Source organism: Myripristis murdjan, chromosome 9, assembly GCF_902150065.1.
Source record: "Myripristis murdjan chromosome 9, fMyrMur1.1, whole genome shotgun sequence".
Classification (NCBI taxonomy): Eukaryota; Metazoa; Chordata; class Actinopteri; order Holocentriformes; family Holocentridae; genus Myripristis; species Myripristis murdjan.
Genome location: NC_043988.1, coordinates 28,231,820 through 28,255,078, shown reverse-complemented (window position 1 = coordinate 28,255,078; position 23,259 = coordinate 28,231,820). Strand labels below are relative to the sequence as shown.

General features: G+C 40.5%; 2 protein-coding genes across 2 annotated transcripts; both read left to right on the top strand.

Moving 5' to 3' along the window:
• The first annotated feature begins 1,507 nt into the window (after positions 1–1,507).
• shoc1 (shortage in chiasmata 1) lies at positions 1,508–18,031 on the top strand. The gene is made up of 27 exons (XM_030059696.1): positions 1,508–1,531; positions 2,013–2,088; positions 2,201–2,330; positions 2,664–2,754; positions 2,881–3,074; positions 3,524–3,686; positions 4,239–4,344; positions 4,435–4,576; positions 5,124–5,244; positions 5,783–5,877; positions 6,031–6,288; positions 6,856–7,083; positions 7,823–8,026; positions 8,559–8,747; positions 8,994–9,086; positions 9,934–10,106; positions 10,368–10,440; positions 11,083–11,152; positions 11,669–11,844; positions 11,937–12,042; positions 12,477–12,588; positions 13,460–13,584; positions 13,683–13,770; positions 15,168–15,299; positions 16,189–16,338; positions 17,023–17,821; positions 17,946–18,031. Coding segments are annotated over exons 1-27 (4,182 nt in total). The 5' UTR covers positions 1,508–1,529.
• A 4,754-nt stretch (positions 18,032–22,785) lies between these two features.
• Positions 22,786–23,124, top strand: tal2 (T-cell acute lymphocytic leukemia 2). The gene has a single exon (XM_030060199.1). It carries the CDS (start codon positions 22,786–22,788, stop codon positions 23,122–23,124), a length of 339 nt encoding a protein of 112 aa, XP_029916059.1.
• Positions 23,125–23,259: the final 135 nt, after the last annotated feature.

Sequence of the window (23,259 nt, the reverse complement as noted above, 5' to 3'; positions counted from 1 at the left end):
AAATGCTGCTTTCATTAGAGCTCGTCAGATGAAGTTGCATGTCAGTGTGAATCCATGCTATAGGTCCTCACTCCCGTGCGAGAAGATTTACTGTCATCCAGTAAAAAAAAAATTCCCAGACTCAGACATCAATGATGACGTCTAGAGGCCTAAAACACACACCGTCCTATGTCATTTTCCATGTTTTTCTTTTTTGTCACCTTAATGGAAAGCTAATAAAGCTCATAAGCACCCACAACTATTTCATCAGCTTTTTGGGAACAGCCTTTGATTACTTAAAATAAGTCAATCATAATCTCTTTATGTGACTTATTTAGATGCAGGTTTATTTTTATTATTATTATTTTTTTTTTTTTTTTTTGTTTGGTGCATCTTATTGATTAGCCCATCTTAGATTATGTTCGCACCCCTGAGAATGATGTTTTATATTTGAGTTAAAAGCAATTTTGAATTTGAGTTGTAGTTTTTTCATTTGTTTGTTGTTTTAAGAGAAATGTGCAATGAGATCATGCACACACTTTACAAGCACACTCATAAATGACACACATGTCAACAACAACAATTACAACATCTACACTCAACTTTCAGAAAGAAAACAAAGCTATTTGATGTTCTTTCACTTAGGAATCTTAAATTGTAAAACAAGCACCCTTTATCCTATTTTCATGTCTAATATGATATTTAATTACCCTATATGTAGTTAAAACTATTTTATTAAACCTCTGGATACTGGCCTAATACCTTCACATTATTCAGTGTAGGAGGAAAATGAGTTACCTTATGGCGTTTGACTGACACTCAAATTTTGTTGCCATAATTGACTCTTTATTTTTTGATTGAATACTGCCACCTTGTGGTTGAATGCAAACAATAAGCATCTGCAGAGGAAAACCTTTGAAATTTCAAGTAAGGAAAATGGCGTTTATAAAAGACTAACTGAATCACTCCAGTGTGGATGTGTGAGCTGGTTTGTCTTCATAAATACAACAACTAAATCACCATTTCTTTATGTGGCTTATTTAGATGCAGGTTTGATTTTTTGCATAGTGTATCTTTGTCATATTATTAATTAGCCTATCTAATCAGATTATTTTCGCACCCTTTAGAATGACATTTTATACTTGAGCTCAAAGCAATTTTGAATTTGAGTTTTAGTTTTTGGATTTTTCGTTTGTTTGTTGTTTTATTTAAAAATAATAACAACAATCAAAGATAAGGTCCTATGGAATTCAGTGTTGAATATCTTTTCAGCTTTTCAACATACTTTGATATTATAGCCTACTTCCATCGGTGCTGACTGTGCTGTATCTGTGTGCATACACCTGTAATAAATCTGGGGCTGGAGGAGGAGAGTCCATGCCAGACGGCTTCACATTTATACCTACTTTTCACTGCTGAGTGACTCATCTTCATTCTTCTCTTTCACACAGACGATCTTTGATGTTCCTGCCCGGCGCGCGCAGGCCACAGTTTGTCGGTTTGTCCGTCCAGATCCGAAAAGATTTATTTTTATTTAGCCAGATGACAAAATGTAAGTTTCCTAAAGTTCAAATCTGTTTAGTTTTTGAATGGTCAAATTTCGCCCATAAGGTTTTGTGTAAGAATCTTTTTAGTGTTGAAAGTCTTCAGGAGAAAAAAAAAAAATATAGTAATGATATAAATTAACGTTGTAAGTTAATCTAGCGAGCTAGCCTTTTTTTCTTAACTAGCTAACTTAGCTAAACAAGAAGCTAGATGATATTTAGCTTGGTCTTATACTCAAACATTTTATGATTTATGGAATATAATTATTTTTTTCAGGTAGACATAAATCTTAATAGCATCTGGTAGGTGTAGGTTAAGTCACAGGATACTTTTTTCCAAGAGAAATTAATGTTTTTATTTTAAAATTAATATTGTTTGATAAATCAGGGCCGACTAATGACCACCACCTAGAGGTCATACTCTAATTTCCATTTACAAACCTTTCTCCTCCTTCATCATTCCATGTTTTTCTCCTGTATGCTCTCCAGGTCTGACAATATCAACTCTCGTTCAAGACAGTTTTTTTCTGCCATCAGATATAAAGCTTTTGATTATGTCTGTGAGGTGAGTCTCCATCCAGTATACCTCAGAGTTAATTTTAGTTCACAAATCTGCCCTGCCTTGTGGCTTCTTTCTGCTACCACTTCAGCCCCTTTTGCTCTGTGTCCTTTTTCAGACAACAACTAATCACAAGGTGACAATGAGCTGGCTGGCCCTGCCGATGCCCTACGAGGCTGGCAGCAGTGACATTTACCCCCACACTGGAAATGTCCCAGAGGTCGCCTACAGGACACCGTGGATCAGAGGTGAACCGATCACTTGCATCACCTTCAGAGATGATGAGTGTCTTAAATGTTAATTACAGGTCAGCCCTACAATGGGAGACAGCGGGAAATGTTTTTCTGTGTTTTGTAGGTCAGAGGTATTTACAAGGGTTTGACTTTCAGTGAAAATTATAACCATACATACTATACTGCAATCTGTATGAGGATATATGGGGATACTTGTTAGTTGTTTTTTGGTACACAGAATTTATTTCTGACCAATCTGTGTCTGTGTACAGCAAAACTGCATTTAACTCACATCCAATGACATTTATTAATACATCAACTCTTTAGTATACCTGTTGTGCTTGATAGGTAAGGTGATATCCACCTGCAAACTGTTTGTTGGTGGATCTGTACTAGACGACTTAGGAGGAAAAGAGCAACCCATTAATTCACTGGAAAGGTACTGTCACTTTAAAGCATGAGTTACACCACACCTGTTTCCTTTCATTATGTTAAATATATAATAAAGCGGCTTGCTGATAGTTGAAATCTAGTAATTTTGACTAGAAGTTTTTGTTTATTGCAGTTTTGGTATTACCATGAGCCAGTTGAAAGGGCATTCACTGGAGATGGTACCCAGTTCAAATCCTAACTCTGAAGAGGATCTGGACCTGGATGAATACTTTTCCCTCTTAAAAGAGTCAAAAATCCGTGATCCATGTCACGAATCCTTTTCCAAATACCTAACTGACCAGATGTATGAGAAATATCAGAACAAGGGTAAGCTAAGAGAAGTCCCACTCCAGCTGTTGATTAAACCCCTGAAAACCTCTCTTTTCATCAGTATTACACATTTACAATTTTTTTCCATGAGAAAACATAAAAAATTATGTCTTATAACAGCTTAGATATTACTCTGTTCTACTAAATCTAACTGGCCAGGGGTATGTCTGAATCTCACATTTCAGGAAGGAGGAATGTGAAAACCCTTTCCCAGTGACAAAATTTGCACAGATACAAGTTAGGATAGTCAAGTTCAAACATTTTAGGGCACATAAACTTAAGAAAAACACATTTTTGAGTGGAGGGGATCTTTCAGTTATTTAATTCTAGCAATCTCACATTTAATGTAGTACTTTGAAAGCATGATCATGGAATACGTTACTGATGTTACTGATGAAATGTGTCTTACTTAAAGGAGACATGTGGACTAATTACATTTTTTGTAGATCTCCTCCTGCCAGAAGAGGTTGTCCTTGTTGATCACCTGCCACAGTTTAAAAGGCATTTACCCACGCTGAAGGCCAAGCTGTCCAGGCTCAGAAACCTGCCTGTGGCCGACCCTTTTCTCAGTTCCACAGGAGAAACCCTCTCTGAAGACACCATACTGAGGTGAAACTTGGCTGCATGTGTTCATCCTGAAGTATCTAAAATTTTGGTCAAGATAAAATATATATATATATTTTTGGATAGATCATAGAAATTCAACAGTTTAAGCAGGGAAAGTCATGGTAAAGTCTGGGAATCTTACATTTGGCAGTGGAAACCCTGGATTTTTTATTCATATAGTATCATAGCTGGCTGTTAAAGTAGTGAGAGAGATGTGAAGGGCTGTTAAAGCAGCTGCAGTGCATTCAGTATGTCATTATGAATATTTTGGTACAACATGGCCAACAGTTCCCATTTGTGTGTAAATTACATTTCGACTGTGGGCACGTTTACCTACTTGTCCACTTTGTCAGATAACCAGCCACCATTTAGACACTACATCCAATTTTCCTCTTATTATTATAGTTTGCTGGTTAGAGTTGCTGGTGTATTTTGTAATCCACCTGCTACTGTGACCAGTGGACAAACATGTTACTTTACAGTCTGAATTGTCCCATTATTTCCTTACATTTGGTTAAGAATAATGTTGCAGTTTATTGGATTACCACTCTTCAGGCACTGTGCGTCCTTTGAAGCACCTCCTGATGTACACACCAGTGGTATTCAGACCTGCTCAAAGATTTATGAAGAGTTTGGCAAAGAGACACTAATAAACGAAGAGGTAATCAAGACAGAACTGATATTATAAAGGTCAAATCATTTGGTAGTGCATGAAATGACCCTCATGTACCACTGATCATTTTCTGTGTAGTCTCTGCTGTTACCTGTCGAAGTGGACACCCTCAAACTCAGCAGAGACAACTGGACTCTGTTTCCAAGCATTTGGGGTGTCATGAATATTTCTCCTGAAATGCTGGACAAGCAGCCTCCAGTCCTGGATGTGCTTCATAAAGGTGAGAAGAATGGAATCACCTTCTTAAGAGCAAATTACAAATGGGAAAGAGCAGCACCACATTAAAAAAAAAACAAACAAACTGACAGTCACATTTCTTTCAGCCTCCCCTTCAGCTGCATTATTGGGGGTGGACATTTCCCAGTTTGACATGCCTAAGGAAACCATATCTGAATGCAAGATGCATGGAGATCTGTTTGACTCCCAGTTTGCAGGTACAGCTCACAGTCAACATGCACTTAATGCAGCGTTAAGTTGTGTTATTTAGTGAACAAACTGTTTATCATGATTCTTAGTCTCAGGACAGGAAACTAATTTTCTGTCTAGAGGCCTTGGTGGCTGGTTCATCTCAAAATTTACCAGTCACTTTTACTGTTTTACCTGCCAGCTAGATTTCTACAATAAAATTAGACCTCCAAACAACAAATAATTATCCCCCAGAGTGGCTGGTATAGTAAACAAACTCCCTAGCCAAGTATCTGAATAGTGGCTGGAGGTATTTTCCAATTTGTTACCTCTGAGATGCTTAAGCTAAGTTTGTCTCCAAGGACTTCCCACTGAAATGGAGCTGGACGTGATACTGACTCAAACTCCCAGGTCCAGCCTCACCCAAACATGTTTGTCCAAATTTGATCTCCAAGAGGAACAGCTGTCTCCGGTCTGCAGACAGTGAGTAATATGAGGTCACCTTGTGGAGATTTTGTTAAGTGTAGCTTATTTTCTGTGTAAATGTAAACGAAGAAGTGATACACACTAATAAAATATGATGCAATAAAAAAAAATTAGCTCTACAATGAAAATAACACAGTTGTGTGCAGGCAACACAGAAAAACAAAAGGCGCACACAGAAAAAGTCTAACCTCAAATGAAAAAAAAAAAGAAAAAAGTTTAAAAATTAGAGTTAAATTGGAGAACAGAACTGAAATTGCAACAAAATGCAACAAGGTGGAAAACAGCAGAACAGCAAATGTATAAGACAGTGGTAAATAAAATGAATCTCAGACAGAAGAATGCAGTCATAGGAGAATGGAAAGTAAACCTGGATATCATCCTAAAGCAAAATGCCCTGTTGTCTCTTAACAAATGCAGGTAAAAGTTGTTACGACAAAACACTACAAAAGAGAGGATATTGATACATGCATAAGAGGTGCAAATTGTGTATCGTGAAGAAAAACAAGTTCTTCTGATACTAATAACTGTCATATAGGTATTTGGTATCAGAGAGAGATCAAAAGGAGATGGAGATGGCACTCTGGAAGGCAGAGAAGCACCTAAACTTTATGCTGAGGTTGCTATTGGCAGGTAACACCAAAGTTTAGCCATACAGTTTGTATGAATGTAGCAACTGTAGTTATTGACAGCAAATTACAAATTGTACTGTGGCCTCTAATCTCTGATCTTCTGTACACCACTTACTGAGCCATGAAAAATCCAAGCTTGTCTCTTTTCCAACAGAGCCCCAAAGAGCTGAACCAGCTGTCGAGCTCCAGCCTCTGTCTGAAACCATTAAATTACTTAATATATGTGAAGAAAGTTTTGCCAGTGTCAGTGATGGCTTCAGTGACAAACTGCAGTCGCAGATGGAGACAGGAGTGCCACAGGTGTATCTGTCCAGCTGCTGTGAGTTCACAGAGAGATTGAGCTCTGAGTTTCCCTCTGCCAGGGAGGAGAAGATGGAAGCGTTCACCAAACAGTCACTTCACGAAACTGAATGTGAGTACCGTCAGATGTTTTAGTTTCTGTTGAACCAATTATCTCTTAAGATAATTTGTATGGAATCCATTGCAGTATATTTTAGGGTAAAAAGAGGTTGTTAGTTTCTTTTCTGTTCTATTTTCTGTCACTTGTTTTTTTATGACATTTTATGCTCTTCTTCAAACCAGACCTCCTGCTTAGGACTATAAAAATCTTTTGATTGCAGTTGTTTCAGAAAATTTCTCATTTACACTTCTATGCCTTTGTCTCCTTTGCCTCCAGCTCCAGTCATTGAGGTCAGAGTCAGATCCATCCTGAAGAATTCCTCATGCCCTACTTCATCATCTCGCCCAAACAAATCCGGAAATGTGGCTTTTCTGACTGAAGTTGCTACAAATGCTACCCCTCACAAAAAAGAGGCTGCCTGCGATACGCTTCATAGCATCCTCCCGGCTCATACCACAACCACAAACAATAAGAAACAAAAAACTGGAGCCTCAGTGTTTTCAGTAGCTAATATTACAACTGATACTGAAGGAGAGAGTTCTGGAAAGATGTTTTCAGAACGTCCAGCGGCGTCCACAGCTCTTAACGAGGTGACGAGCCACACAGGCAGAGATGAAGGTGGTAGTGTCTTTGTCCCCAGGCAGGCCGTCCTGCCAAGACTCAGTGTGAGAGATAATCACAGGAGTCTCCCAGTAGCCAAGCATCCACCAAACAAAGACCTGGACCCTCTATCCACCTTCATAATGTTGAGGACCCAGCTGAGAGATGCTTCTCCTGTCTTCCCTCAGAGCTGTGCCACTTCTCCAGGTAGACTGCGGTGTGGCGTGTGGATATAGCTAATTTGGTTCAGATGACTCAGTAGGTGTATTGTTTGCTGGTTGAAGCCACAGCTACCTCTGTGTTGTACTGTAGATTTTTCCTGCCACTGCACTGGCATTTTCAGTGTGCTAGTCAAGAGCCTGCGCTCAGATCCATCAAGTAAACTTAAGGTATTGCAGCAAGCCTGCAAGCCTACAAAGCTATTGTCCAGAATTGCACCATTATGCTGTTTAAACCCATTGTCTCATTTTAAAAAATTGTACTTGGTCATACAGACACTATGACTATGATCATAACTGTAAGACATTTCAGTTCTGATACGGCAACATCTGCTGAAATATGCAAAACCACATGGTTTAGTCAAACTGATGTTCATGACATTGAGCTGCTTTTTTTTAAATTATTTGTTTAGTTTTTTTTTGTTAGCATTTTAGCATGTGCTTTTCATCACTACAGTAACTGACAGAATTCTACATTACAGTAACTTGGTATCTTTGTTTCTTCACAATATGATTTCACTGAGAGACGATCAAAGATGATATTGAAATATTGTCTAGTTGCCATGCTTATTGGCTTAGTTTATATGGACTTTATAACACTAGCAACTCATGGTCAGAGTGTCAGCACTCAAACAAAACTTTTTGTTCTGTAGGTGTAAGCTACTAAAAATCTATAGATGTGTATTGTTACATGTAACCTAAACCTGCACTGTGTTTATCGGATTCAGAGGTGAAGCAACCAGCATCACATCCTGATCTGGAGCCGACTCCAGAGGAGATGCAACACCTAGATGGAGGACCTATGAGTGGTGCTGTCGTTGGACATGCTACCAGAGAGCAGAAACCAGCTTATCAGACAGACAGTCCGACTGTCTGTCTTCCTGACCTTCAGGACAAACCAGGCAATAAAGTTGTACAGGTGCAGGCAACAGGTAAAGTGTACTCACTACACCATCACTTTACTTACAAAACAAATATAACAAGTTTTTTCAAATGAGACAGCATCTGTTGGGAAAAGGATGGATAATTTCAGATGAGGGATGTCAGTTTTAAATGATTTGTTTGACTGATTATCATCAGCAATCAAAATCCAATAATAGTAAGACACAATAAAAGCATTTGAAAGTATTTATTTTATAAACTATTCACACAGCAAAATGTAAACCTACGTGAATCACTGAAGTGTTTACAAGGCTTCATTTTGCTAAATCTGAAGCCTCTGTAGAGACTGCTGTGAGCCTGCCGGTTCCATCATGGTTACTGTGCGCCCCCATGTGTTGAAGTTAAATAATGACATCACTAAAAACCGCTAAGGCAGCCCAGCAGCAGACTGCATATTGTTCAGATTGACAGATCAACAGTTGAACTCCAATTAGTCAGTCATTGATTAATCATTTACAGTCCTAATTCTGATGGTGTTGGGAGTTTGTGTTTGTAAGTCCCATGTTCCCTGCTCCCTTGCAGAGACCCAGTGGCATGCCTACTGTGAAGTGCTGGCCTTTGCTCAGCCATATCTGTGCAGGGCAAAGGAGCTGGGGCTCACCCACCCAGCCTGGGGAGATCTTAGCAGCCTAGATCCAGATCAGACACACTTTCTCCTCAAACAGCAGGAAGTAGAGCTCTACAGGACATGTGGCGAGGAGCTGGTCAGAGGTGAGGGGTGTCATTTTGTGATGCATATTCACAGTTGTAGCAACTGCTGGATCCTCCATTTCTTAGTCAGTTGTCTCCCTGTGCATTGTCCTACCACTGTTTGTTGTCCTCCAAATCCAGTATACTCTGTCCCTATAGACTGTATTTATCACAGTTTTTTTAACAGTTAAGTATGCAACTACTAATCCAGTAAATTCACATTCAAAGTATGTAAAATCACATTGCTGTCCTTTTGTTGTGTTGCAGATCAGAAGCTTCTTTTTGACCAGGTGGCTGTGGTACACGTCCTGGTGACAGTCAAGGACCTGCTCCTGAAGTGTGACCTCAGCACCGCTGTGGGTCAGTGACAGTGTGTACCCACTGCTGACACGTCAACATGTTAATCACAGATTTGAAGGCTCTCATGTTTTTATTTATGTTGAAGGTTTTACATAATGTGATTGAAAAAGAATCAAGTGAGAGGTTAACATAATTACTATAAACAACCTGTTGTAATCATGCTCAAAGATAGAACAAATTTTGTTAAGCATTTAGCTTGCTGAATTTTGAAGCATACTTTTCAATGTCTAATATTTTGAATACTAAACAAAATGTTACACATAAGGTCACAGTTTTAACAGAGATATAGGATAGTATTATGGACAACATTTAATCCCACATATGTTTATTGTTTATTGTTGATCCCCATTAGTCACTGCCTCAGTAGTGACTATTCTTTCTGGGGTCATATTACATATTTGTAATGATGGGGCAAAATGAAGATTCAGGATCTGTGGCAAAACAATCATAAAATGCTTTTTTATTTTGATGTTGTTATATTTGATGCTGACATAAGATTAACAACAGCATTTTTGTGGAAAACATTTTAAAATCATAAAATCTTGCTTGATAGCTGAGAACATGTTCTACAAACATGATTAGATTTGTTAACATTTTAAATTGTGTGTTTGTGGGAGGAGGAATGCAAGGATTAACAGAGAATCACATTATCATTATTTTGCACCTGAAGGTCTTTTCATGCTTAATTAAATTAGGATTAAGTGTTTGTGGCTGCACTAGAACCTTACCACAGTGATTTATCAGCATGTGCCTATACTGTTTTCTTGCAGTGACTGTAACATAAACACTCTATAGTGATACTTACAGCCTTGTCCTCTCTGCATCTGGGGTCTTGCACCAAGAGTAGCCTACCTGGCCAAGTCCTGTGCAGGGCAGAGTCTGCAGCAGCTGGTGAGGAGGCTGCAGATCCTCCTCTACCTCAGTCAGAGAAACCAGGAGCCCAACGTCAAACTGCTAGAGCTGCAGGACCAGCTGGCCACATGGCTACACAGCAGGAGGCAACAAAACATGATGGACAAAGTCAGTGTTCACTTCAAATCCAAAAACTACATCCACCCTGTGTGTTGACAGTTCAGTTTGTGTAGTCATGTACTGTGTTATGATTTTAGTTCATGTAATTTGCTGATATTGAATCATTTTGTTTCATTTAAAATGTGTACAGTAAAATAGTCAAGAATATTGCTGTAAAATACAAAAAAGGGCAGTGAAGTGAGCATGATGTTTTTTCTGCTTATTCTTGAAAAAACCCACTGGGATCCCGGCTGATGTGCCTTGTTTTAGGTTCTAGTCATAATAACAGCTGACTCTGACAGTGCCAGAAACATCCTCATCGAAGGCCTGAGCCAAGTGACCGGTAAGCAACTTTTGATCTCTGTAAAGTCACTGGATCTGTATCTTTTCCACACCAGTTCAACTGCACAAATGACTGATAGGGTGATGACTTCATATGATCTTAGTGTGTATGCATACATGTGTTCCATCTTCCACAATGAGTCACAGTATACAGGACTGATAGTATTCCGCCTAGATTTATCTAACAGACATGTCTCTGGATCCAATAGAAGTGCAGCTTTCGTTCTCAACCACACTAACAATAGGCCTACTAGCCATTCAGAAGTAGGGCGGGGGCGGGACTTGGGTGTTGACAATCAGGCGCTCCATGTGTCGCCGAAAGTGAGCCTCGTTAGCCTACAGTGACGCACTGCAACCCACAGGATGCACCGCAGGTTCATGAAGCCCAGGGAAGACAGCAGAGATGTCGATAAGGGCGTTACAAATAAATGTATTGGTGGGCCCAAGTTTGTAATGGCAGCTGTGAGTTTGGAATACAAATCATGTTCTCATAAACAACGGTATAACCTGCCCCATATAACCTGTCATGACCCACAGCAGCTGCAGTCTGGTTGTGTTGAAATCTGTTCAGACAGTTCACCTGCTAAAACACTTCATCATAAGAGTCATGTAGTTAAATAAATATCTTTGTTTTTCGTCTCAGGCACAGCTGTAACTGCAGTGTGTCCCGATGAAACCAAGACTAAACTGAATGGTGCCAGGATGGTCAGCAGGTGGGTTTGTAGTGTCACTATCATGGAAAATGTATAATTGTTTACAAAGTGTCTGCATTCACTGCAGATTGTATTGTATGCAGCATTCTTATACTATTAGTGGGGGCTGGGGGCTGGTAATTTTCTTCTTTGGCATTAAAGTGATGTATACAAGAAATTCTGATTCAAAGAAGAAAAAACAGAGTGTTTTGGTTTGTGGGGACATCCGTTGAAAGAGCTCTTTGGTTTGGGGTTGTTGCTTATTGACAAAACAAAGCAGTTCCAAGGCTTTCATCAAACAGTAATTCAAAAAACCTTTAGTGTATTGGTAGTTAAAAAGAATGTATTTCAACCATGCTGTGACCCTCATTTCACCACACTGCATGAAGAAGTTAAAGAGTGCCTTGCATTGCTCTCCTTTTTCATTAAATGATAATTGTTTGGCCATGTTGTAGCAAAGTATTTTCGTGATTTGATACTGAAGAGAGTTTTGCGGTCACTTTGAGAAAGCCTTCCATTTCTCCCATCTCTCACCAGCGTGCACAACAGTGTGTGTGTGGTGGTGTGTGGACAGCATATAGGCGCTGACTTCCCCTGGCAGTGTTTCTCCCTGGTGGTGGAGTATGACCACTCAGGCCTTTCTCCATGGGCTGCTGTCTGCAGAGACAGGAGCATCAGCCATCTCACCTTCCAGACAGTCCTCCCAAGTGCTGGTCAGATGTTAGATTAAACAAGTTTTAACAATCTTTGTTTTGAAGAGTAAAGTGATATTTTATATGTGTGTGTGTGTGTGTTGCTCCAGAAGAGACCCAGACAGCCTGTTGGTGCCTGGAGGACAACATCCCCTATGTGTTAATTGTGACTGAGGGGCTTCTCAGCTGTCCATTACTGCTACAGATACTGGAGTCAACGTAAGTCTTCCCTTTCTTTCAGTCAAATCTAATCAGACTGAGAAATTTTATGTTTATTGGCTGTTAGAAAGATGTATAATTGTTATATACATCCAGGCTGAAATTAAGTTAAGTGGATGTCTTGGTCTCAAGACTACATCTTTTGGGCCATATGACAAAAATGTAACAGCATAAGTAAAGCATTATCTTAAACTTTACTATTTTACGTTTCCATCTAATAATGTATTTGCTCCATGGTCTAGAGCTGAGCTAGATGAGGGCTAAAACATACCTACAGTGTTGAAATTACCCTTAGTGATTGACTCTGGTCTGATCAGCCTCCTCTCTCTTCTCTGCAAACTGTCCAATAAAGGAAACAATCTTTTTAAATAATACATAATAATGCCTTCCTTATATAAAACTAACTAGATGAATTTATGTGTGTTGTTTTATAGGTTTAATATAACTGTGCTGGAGAGGAGCCACTCTCCGTCCCTGCAGATGCTAGGAGGGACACATCACTACACTGTGATCACAGTGGATGAGAGTACTGCTATCATCATTCAGGTACTGGAGGAGCAAAGGTGCTCCTCCAAGCTCTCCTGAGCTTGGAGGAGTGGGTCTCTAACCAAATCAGCAGGGTGTGTGAACATGAATGAGAAATGCTCTGTCCTCCCAAAACAAATATTTGGCAAAGTGCCTTTGAACAAATCTTTAAAAGATCATACAGTACAGTTTTTGCATATTGTAGCCAATTTACTACAACTCCCATATACTTTTTATTAGTGGTGACCATTTCCCAAAGCATACCATTCTGTTTAAGATGTGTGAATGCATTTTTCCTAGATTCCAGGCAGACTATCATTTCAGTTTGGTACAACAACCAACTTGCAGAGACTTGAAACTTGCCTGAGTAAACACACTGTTTCATGGTATGTTTGCATACTTATGGGAAGCTCTGACATCCAGAAATTCAGAATTGGTTGCCAAACATCATTGCATTCATGCGCTGCTTGGTTGGAAAATCAAAATCTCAAGACAAATGATGAGCAAACATGAGCAACATTGTGTGAACATTGATGTGCATTCTGTGTCTTCTTGCTTTAAAAAAGTTATGTAATCACCAAGAAGGAAATATGTTGTTTTTTTTGTTTGTTTGTTTTTTCTGATAGCATGTGAAAGCATCACTTTTCTCTTTTCCACTTGGAAACCAACATACAGCTCCTTTAGAGTGAGGCAGGGAAGTGCTGAAAGAGATAGTCCTTCAATAGTTAAATAAAAAGTTAAAGCAAAAAATGCTGGCTACAAAATTATAGATTCTTACATGTTTATTTCACTCTGTCTCCCTCTACTGATCTTCACTGGAATTGTATGAAAACGTTGAGTAAAATCTCCAGTGTCATTATTAAGCGCTGTGTGTGTGTGTGTGTGTGTGTAGGAGCAGAAGGAGCTATGCAGGGAGCGGGCCTGTGAGGGAGTGGCGATGAGGCTGTCTGCTCTGTCTCTGCAGTACAGCTGCTGCTGGCTTGTCCTACACTGCTCAGACAGCCAAGGAGGGTCAGTGTCCATGCAGAAAAGCTGACATTATTGTTCCACACGAACACAAGCACACAAGTGTTCCCAGAGCCACAGCACTGCTTCTTGTTTCTCTGTGCTGGCAGATTTTCCAGTGAAGCCTTCAGCAACCTCGTGCTGGTGTACTCATCTCTAGTGCTGTTCAGCATGAAGACAGAGGACTTAAATGTCAAGGTGCAGCACAGCTACAGCCTCTTTTCTTGTCCTGAGAACTAAAACAGAGCTGTTTCTGTTTTTATTGTGTATCTTTGTCATCATATGATCACACACTGCACACTACACACTGGTACATTTCAGCTGTGGCTGGTTAGACCATCTTTTAACTACCCACTTTGGCAGCAAATAAGCCTTTATGTATGTATGTTTTCAATTAATGTATCTATCGTACCCTCATATTGTTTGCTTCCATCCATCTAAACTGTTCCACTATTACCACAAGTCAAATAAATAAGCGTGACACAGTGAACCAGGGCTCCACGTGTACAGCCAATATTCGCAATCAGGTGCTGGTGAGTCACAGGAACATCTCATTGAAGACAAATATTAACCACCGCACACTGAAACAAGTATACTGTAAATTTATTGGGAGCAAACAACACATCACAGGTGTGATAAATACATATTGGTCACATGACCAGTTGTCACATTTTTCATTTTTTCAAATATTTCAGCATTTTCATATAAAAGGTCAATCATAATACAAAAGCCCATTACATTGTTCCACAAATTAACATTTTTCAGAGATACAGGAATTATTCCATTTCCCTTGGTTTAACTAGAATACTGACAAACCCTCAGCATAATGAACCTAACCAGCTACAACTGGGTGGATTAACAGGATGGGCTAAATTTCATGAGAATGATAAATGTCTGACCGCTGTCCCTCTACAACACTAGATAGGAAGGTGACTGCCAGGGGATCTAGTGGCTCCTCTCTCTCAGGAAAGATGAGCCACTAATCCCTAATATGATTTACCTTTTATATAAAAATGCTGAAATATTTTGAAAAAATAAAATGTGATGACTGGTCATGACCTGACCATTTATCACACCCGTGACGATGTAATTTTGTCGAATGAACCTGAGGAAGCACCAGGCGAAAGGCGTTGTTTGCTCCCATTAAAGTTACAGCAAAAGTTATTTCAGTGTGTGGTGGTTAATTTTTGTCTTCAAGTAAATAAGTGTTTAGATATTTCCATTTAACCAAAATGTAAACATCCTTTTCAACTGGAAAGGAAAAAAATTCTTGTATAATAGTGGAAGTGACTTGGTACCTTTTGGCAGAAACCAACAATTAACATTTATGGCTGATATTCAGGAGGTAGATAGGGGTGCAGTGCCTTGCTCAAAGGAACCCGTAACCTTTCAGATGCAGGCTCGTCATTCTAACCACAAAGGCACCATATAAATGACTAGTGAACAGTAACTTTAGTTTCCCCCCCGTATGAACATTTTAATACACCATGGCCAAACAGTTACAGTTGTATATTTCTGTTATTGTGAGTTTCATGATGCATCATCCACTCGCACTTCCAGTCAAAAAACATTTAATTTCCTTCCCTGTCTGTCAGGTGCTGATAGCGTCAGAGGTGCAGGAAATAGCCAAGTGGATCAGCCAGATCTGCTTCCACAGCCTGACAGCCGGTGACAGAGACCCTCTCCACTACCTGGACAGAGACTGGCTGGCTGTGATGCCCTCAGAGGTGACCAGCACATCACAAAAACAAAGCCTTTTAACAGAGTAACACCTTAGAAATGTTTTTATAGCATGGCTGCTATATACTGCTGTGTTTTTACCCCAAAAGATGAACACTGTTTTGAACAGTATAGAGAAAATTGACTTATCCCACTTCACCTCTTCTACTTCAACTAGAAAAAAATTCAGTAGAGCATGCTCCACATATTGGATTTTCACCAAAATCGGACCCACTGCCACACCCACTGAGGCCAGTTGGTTTGAAAGGTTTATCAGGTCTTCCTAGCCTCGTGACCAAATTTTTCTCCAAGTTTGATGCAGATTTGTTCTTACCATAACAAATCTAACAAACAAACAGCATGAGGCAAAAACATAACTCCGTCTAACCTCCATTGTCGGCGGCAATGAGGGTTCAATTTTTTTTAAGACCAATAATGTTGCTGTTTTGTTTTTTTAACTGAAGGTGCCAGTAGCTAATTTTTTTCTGCCAGTATTTAGTATCTTTAAATTTGAAAATTACTATAGAAAAAATAAACAAGAGAATTACTAGTGCAAATCTCCTTTTGATGAAATGTTTGAATAAATAAAATGTACAAAGACTATACTGCAAATGCAAAATAAAGAGATTCTGTCAAACAATATTATCAATCATAATAAAATATTTTAAGAAAGACCTATAGAATAACCTTTTGTATCATAAATGGAAAATGTAGATGTAAATATCCAGCATTTAAAAAAAAGGCAGATACCAGCCTGATATATTGGTAAATCGGTCTAACCCTGCAGTCAGTGAAGTGTTTGAAAGGTGATAAGCTGAATATCGAAAACTGTTAAGCAAAACTGATATTAATTTATGTGCTTCTAGGTGTTTATATTTTTATTTTTATTTCCATTAGGAAGAAGAGTGTTTATTGCAGTTTCCATGTATCAGCCCTCTGGTTAGTCAGCTCATGCTGAGAAGGGCCCCGTCCCTCCAGTGGCTCCTGGGGGCCTCGCTCTCTCAGCTGGAGGAGCTGCTCCCTGAGGTGCCACATAAAGTCCTCAAGGTGAGCTGGGATACAAAACCACACTTATTGTCATTCAGTGTCGCCATGTCCAGCACTACAGTGTTTTCTACCGTTCTGCCTCTAATATTAATAATGACCAGATATATTTAGTGTCAGTGGTTCTTTACCTGGGGATGGAAACCACCTCAGGGAGATGTAAGTTGTTTTTGGGGATTGTGAAATGAATACATTTTATGTTGTAATGTTGTAATTCAACATGCTTTTAATTTTGAATTCCCTTTCTTTTTGGGATAATGAATATCTGCAGTCTCAAAAAGTGTTCTCATAATTAAATAAAACAGAACATACAAATCAAAGTCACTTTTCTTAGCATATACACAACAGATTTTTAGGGCTCCTGAGCAGAAAAAGTGGAGAGCCTTCATCTAGTTTTTAAGAGAAATTGTCACTTTCTTGCGATGTTTAGTCAGTTCTTGAGTAGTCTGGGAACTTAGTGAAATGATAGTGTGGTTGGTGGTAGCCATCAACATGTTTGCAAAAAATGAGCCAGTGCTAAGGCCAGACACAGTAAGTCATACAGGCAACCGTGACATACTCCAAATTTGGGTAAAATCATGCCTTTTCACATGACCCCCTTGAGTTCTCAAGAAATGTCTATATCATGTAGGAGCTTTTCAGAGGCAGTGCAGCATTTAATGGCCTTTTTCCCCTTCATCATGTTAGCTCTTCAGTGACATCACCTCCCTGTACAATGTGAACACAGTCCCCAGCCAGCCAGAGTCAGAGGCAGCATTCACCCAGAGAGACCACAGTCCCCCAAACAGCCCCTGGAGCTCCCGTACAGACCTCCAGCACACACACTTCAACACCCAACCAGAAACATTCAGTACTGACCATACCGCCAGCTTCCTGTCTCAGGCTGAGAGTCCAGTAGGAACCTTCTATAAAGAACCAGAGCCAGGCAAGGCAGATTTCCAATTTGACCTGAGCCACTCCTTCAGCAGTTCAAACACACTTTTCCACAAGAGCTGGACCAACAGTGACCCATGGAAAGAGGAGGGCAGCGAAAGGGAGGGGATGCAGGTTGCCAATTGGAGCAGAACTGCGAGAGCGGTGGGAAAAGTTGTAGGAAAAGGAAGTGATGAATGGACACAGAGGGTACCAACAAGTTGTGACACCTACACTGAGTACCTACACACCACCGACGACAATCCTTTCAAAATGGAGTCGGCTTCCAGTTCCGCTTTCCATGCCAGCCTGAGTCAGCCAGCCTACTCCAGTGACAGTCAGATGTTCCACACGTCAGTCTACACTGATCTCCACCCTCCCAATAGCCACAACGCTGCCCACGGCCTCAGCTCCCCTACAGGAGAAGGGCCATGGGGCGGAGGCCACAGTGACAATGGCAGCCCCTGCAGCGGTGCAGGGACGACAAGAATTTGTCGCCCAAACTACGGCTCCAAGTACTGGATGGGACAAGAGAGGAAGAGGAGGGGAGAGGTTGAAGGCTTTGGTGGCACAGGTGAATAAGAGTCAGGTTCAAGTGTGCTTAGTGTCTTGTTTTTGCTTGATTTTGAAGCTTCAAGCACAGAAGAAGCAGAGGTGATTGTTGCTGAGTAATGAATCCATTTGTGTTTGTTTTGCAGGGCTGGCACAGTTGAAGAAGGCCAAGCTGAGCTATGAGCGAGTTCCAGGCAGAAGTGATGGACAGACGAGGCTTAGGTTTTTCTAGGCAGGGCTGCCATGTTCCTGAGGGCTTTTCATGAATACGAGAAGATGGTGTACTTTGAAATGCATTCAAGTTAAATATTTAAAAGTTTTTAGTTTGTTTGTTATTGAGATGAAGTTACATTTTTTTCATTCGTCCACAGGTGTGTGGTCCATTAAGGGCACCAGGGTGCCTCCCCTCCTGCAGTTCCAAATGTGAAATACATATTTTCATGAAAATAATTTTTGTTACTATTGTTTCCGTTGTTATTCTCACATAAATCATTATTATTATTACAGAATTACAGAAACGTGATAACATGAGATTGTAAGCGGTGCTTAAAATCTATGTCTGTGTGCCAAAGGGAAAAAATTTCTCCATACGAAGGCGTTTGTCTGTGCATTTTTTTAAATAAGTGGCAACATTTTTAGACAAGCACTGATTCTAATTCCAGCAATCATCTGTGCTGTTGTCCAGTCCAGTGTTTCTCTCACCTGCCAGGCTTCAGGGAGAGAAGCACATGGATGCTGTAACGAAAACTAAATCGTGATGAAGAGCGGGTAGTTGTTTTCTGACAGTCAGGAGGAAAATGCTGCATTGCTGCAGTCTTTTACAACACCAAAGGAAATCTTTTACAAAACTGTAATGTTTTAAATGAGCGTTAATTCACAATATAATAAACCATATTTAGCAGTCTGAAGTATATATTCAAAAAGAAATTTCTTTATGTCATAATAGGCACTATTATGGGCATTATGCTTATTGTACATTTACAATAAGCATACAGTTATACTTCAGAATAACTAATTATATCCAAATTAGTTGTTCTACCAACAAGGTCAGATTAAACTTGAAGATAACTGCTGTGCACTTTTTTTCATGAAGAGCATGCTGAATATTGAAAAACAAATTATAATTGTGATTTGGGGTTGGGGGAATGAGAGTGGGGTTTTCCCAGCTATGCTGATAAAGTCTCTCATTTTAGCAGCTCAAATGGTACTTTTTTTTTTTTTTTTTTTTTTTTTTTTTTAGTGAAGCAATCCCCTTATCGGCGTCTCTCAGCATGTGGAGAGAGTGCTTATCTTCACGAGCCAGCAGAGTGAAGGCCGCTCCCTCAGGAATGATCCCCAGACAAAGGCAGCCCCGGGGACATCGACTCCCTGCCTCCCCTCTTCTGGCCATCCGTATCCGATGCTGGCTAGCCACCATCAGTAACCCCCCTAGCCTTTTTTTTTTTTTGTGCCACATCTTCTCTCTCTCTGGCCTCTGTGCCATTTAACAAGCACTGGCCAAACAAAAAAACAAAACGGGTTGTCTTTAAATGGCACAGGAACAAAAGCAGTGAGTAAGACTGTTAAAGGAGTCCCCACATGGAGGCTAGGTAAACAGCAGTGTGCTGGGTCAGAAACTGCCTCCATGCCATAAACTTAAGCCACAGATTGAAAAGAACAGAAGACATATTGTGGGAATTAACAGGCTGTTTAAACCTAAGCCATCCTTGGAGCTGAATCTGCCTCTGGCTACTGCACTTAAAAGGTCACACTGCTGTTATCTGTAATCACAGGCAGCAGTCAACTGTATGTCACCTGTGTGTTTCCCAATGGAGGACTATTCCTGTGACCCTGATAGAGATTTTTTTTTTTTAGCCAAAACATGGATGCATCATCATCAAAACAAATGTTCACAATAAAAACATGAGAAAAGCTCATTAGAAAAGCTCATTAAAACAGAAGATGCCCTGTACAATCACCTGACCAATCAACAGCACACAAATACCAGCTAACATTTGGCCCAATAAGCAATAGGAGAACATAAAGGTGTAAATTATTCATTTAATGCACTGATTATAAATTCTGCTGACTGGGCATGAACCTTCTTAAATAAATGAGCAGAATGAATTGTTCTGGCTTTGGCCTGAATCAATATGAAAAGCTTTGAATCATTTATGAGTTTTAAAAAACAAAAGACTACTATAAATTACAACTTTGTTTTTGACATTTCAGAACAAAAGGGCATCATATATTATTGCAGATCTTTAGCAATGGAAATAAAATTATGGCTAAAAGTGCTAAATTGAATCATTTGCTGCAGTTGTGATTCACTAAGTCAAATTTAATCAAATGATTCCAAAAAAATAAAAATTGTTCTTAAAAAATCTTAAAATTAACAGCTAAGACATTGTGAATCAAATTGAACTGATGTTAAGCCAACGATTCCCATCCTGAATAGAAAGCCTACAGCAGACTGTGTATTGTAAGAAAAGGAGAAATCACATTTAGCTCCATACACAGTTTATAACCCAGGAAAGCTATTGCACCAGCTCTGTGTCCATATATTGCCCAGATATACTGACATAATGATGTTATTAATTTATTAATTACTAATTTAAAAACTACCAATGACATCCAAGCTTTTTGCCTCCAGACTTTCTCTATTCTCTATGAGGCTGGCTTAAACAGATGAGCGTCATTTTGTTTTGTTGATGCTTTTTGACAGGCTCTTCCTGTCACACAGACACTCACAACTTGCCTGTATATCAAAAGCCTTGCTAAATTTGATATGTCTAAATGGGGCTTTATAATGTTCATTGTTTAGAATGACTTACTAAATCCCCACTGCCACAACAGAGAAATCAAAGCAGGTGAGCTGTCATTTTCACCTGGGCAACTGTCTGAAACACCCTGCAGTGAGTTTGTGTCTGCGGGCCTGATGCCTGCAGTGGAGGCCTGATGGAGCCACAGAGCCATGGCGCCTGGCCTGCAGGTGCAGCCCCTTGGACGTGCAGCAAGGCCCATGAATGGCCGATTCAGAAACAGCCCCCATCGGGCCTGTTCTCCAGGCCCGGGGCTAATCCCAGCCCCTAATCGGATTATGTAAATTCCTACTCCACACAGAGAGACTTTTATGGAAGGCTGCGTCTTTGAAACAACACTTGAAGGGTGTAAAAAGAACAGTGACAATTGGTTAAACTAGACGTTGGATTTTTTTGATCTGAACCAAGGTTGAAAGTGGGAGGCAGAGAGGGAGGGAGGGAGGAAGAGAGGTGGGGAGTGGCGAGGAGTGGTTAGAGAGAGGTCGCCTGCAACTCAGGACCCTGTGCTCTCCCCATTTTGCCTGTAATTTATGTGTGGCCCTTGGAATGGCTCAACAAGATTACCATAGTCATAACAAAACCCATATTGTTCGACTGTCAATCTGGATATGGTATTTTTACCTTTTGTGGTCCAATCAGGCTGAATTCAATAGTACTGCAGCCAGCGATATCAAGGTCTTTACCATGGGGAGGGGGGTTATTCCTGGCTAATGTCAGAGGCGTAGAAAGGAACAAGTGTCCAACGCAGTAAGGGAAGGATCAGAGAGGTGAACGTCTCAGTTTCACCTCAATGGGAATTTATTTGTCACCTTTAATGCTAACCTTCAAGGATTAAACCAGCAATGAATCATAAAAGCTGCACAAATAGTCACTTAAAAGGCTGTTTGAGATGGTGAGAGCTGCTGAAATATCCCGAATACCTCCAAAGAAGCAGAATTACGCAGGAAAATCATTTCGGCTGGCAATTTATCTGCAGCATCCGAGCCACCTAGATTATTTCTTTGTGTAGAAATACATTCTGCTGAGCAGCGTGGGGTGGTGGTGGTGGGGGGGGACACCTTGGTCTGGTGTTAACAATCACTCTCGAGTTAACACCAACCTCACACAATGCAACAGAGCGCAGAGGCTCAACGACAGCACACGTCACACAATAGGGTTCACCCTGCTATAAAATGTGAGATGCGAGCATGCACCAGTCTTCCCCCCTCTCTCCCCCGTCTCTCTCTCACTCTCTCCTTCCCTCTCTCACACACACACAAGGATCTCTCAGCGAGCATGAGAAGACGAGCCTGAGTGGACACATACACACACTCCTGGACGACCGCAGCAGTGGACACTGATGAGCTGGAGAGGGCACACACTCTGCTACTGATATTTCTGCTCATTTGCACACACACTCCCACACACACAGGTGAGAATTTTTTGTCGTTTGGCAGTTTTTGAGAGTTTTATACCAAGAGATAGGTGTGAGTTGTGTTTTTATTTCTGCTTTGAGGCAATGTAAAATATGGTTATTTTACAAGGGCATGTAAATCAGGGCAAATGTCACTAATTTGTCTCCTTCATTTGCAATGTAATGTTTAGCAGAGATAAATGTCGATGTGCACACAGCCCTGGCTTTACAGTGAGGGAAGATCTAAATGTTAACAATGCTAATTTTCTTTTCTACAACCTTTATTTAACCAGGCATGCCAGTTAGAAAAAATCTTGTTTGGCAAGTGGCAAAATACATCATGATGGGGAATTGTAGTACAGGGAGAAAATATGAAAGAATAAAGAAATACATGACAAAATAATTAATTGTAATTGTAGATTGCAGAAGACTAAAAATACAAAAACAGGAACAGTTCAGTTGTAGGATTTTATCAGCTTCATATGAAATGAAATTATATGAGATACAGCTTAATTATTAATTTATCGACACCAGTGGAAATTTTCAGCCACACCAAGAACATAATGACAAACAGCTTTAAAGACCTAAGTAACTTGACATAAGATAGTAATAATAAAGAGATTTTAAAAGTTAAAAGCCGAGGTAATGCAAGTGCAAAGGTGCATTACACACACACACACACACACACACAAAAATCATAACAGTATTTCTCATTGTGGTGCTCACACCTGAGGCTCCCTATCACAGACACTGACACTGTGCTTTATGTCCACAGTCAGCCACCGAAGCACCATGACCAGGAAGGTGTTCACCAACACCAGGGAGCGCTGGCGCCAGCACAACGTCAACACTGCCTTCGCCGAGCTCCGCAAGCTCATCCCCACCCACCCTCCGGAGAAGAAGCTGAGCAAGAACGAGATCCTGCGTCTGGCCATGCGCTACATCAACTTCCTGGTGCAGCTGCTGGAGAGCCAGAGCGGCCAGCCCGCCTCGCACTCCCCCACGGCGCTGCTCACCTTCCTCAGGGGCAACGTGGAGCGCCTGCACTCCTCTCCCCACCCCTGGGGCCTGACTAGTGACACCGAGGCCCCGTCCCCTGGATCCAGCTGTGACAGCTCTGAGGCCTGGTAGACCAGAGCCAAAAAAAAAAAAAACCTGCCGATTCCTGGAGTGGACCCTCTCACTCTTACCCACGTCCTGGGGTGAAAACTTGTCCGTCCCGTCCCAAGACTCCCATTTTGTCTCTGCATTTGTATCACCGTTGCC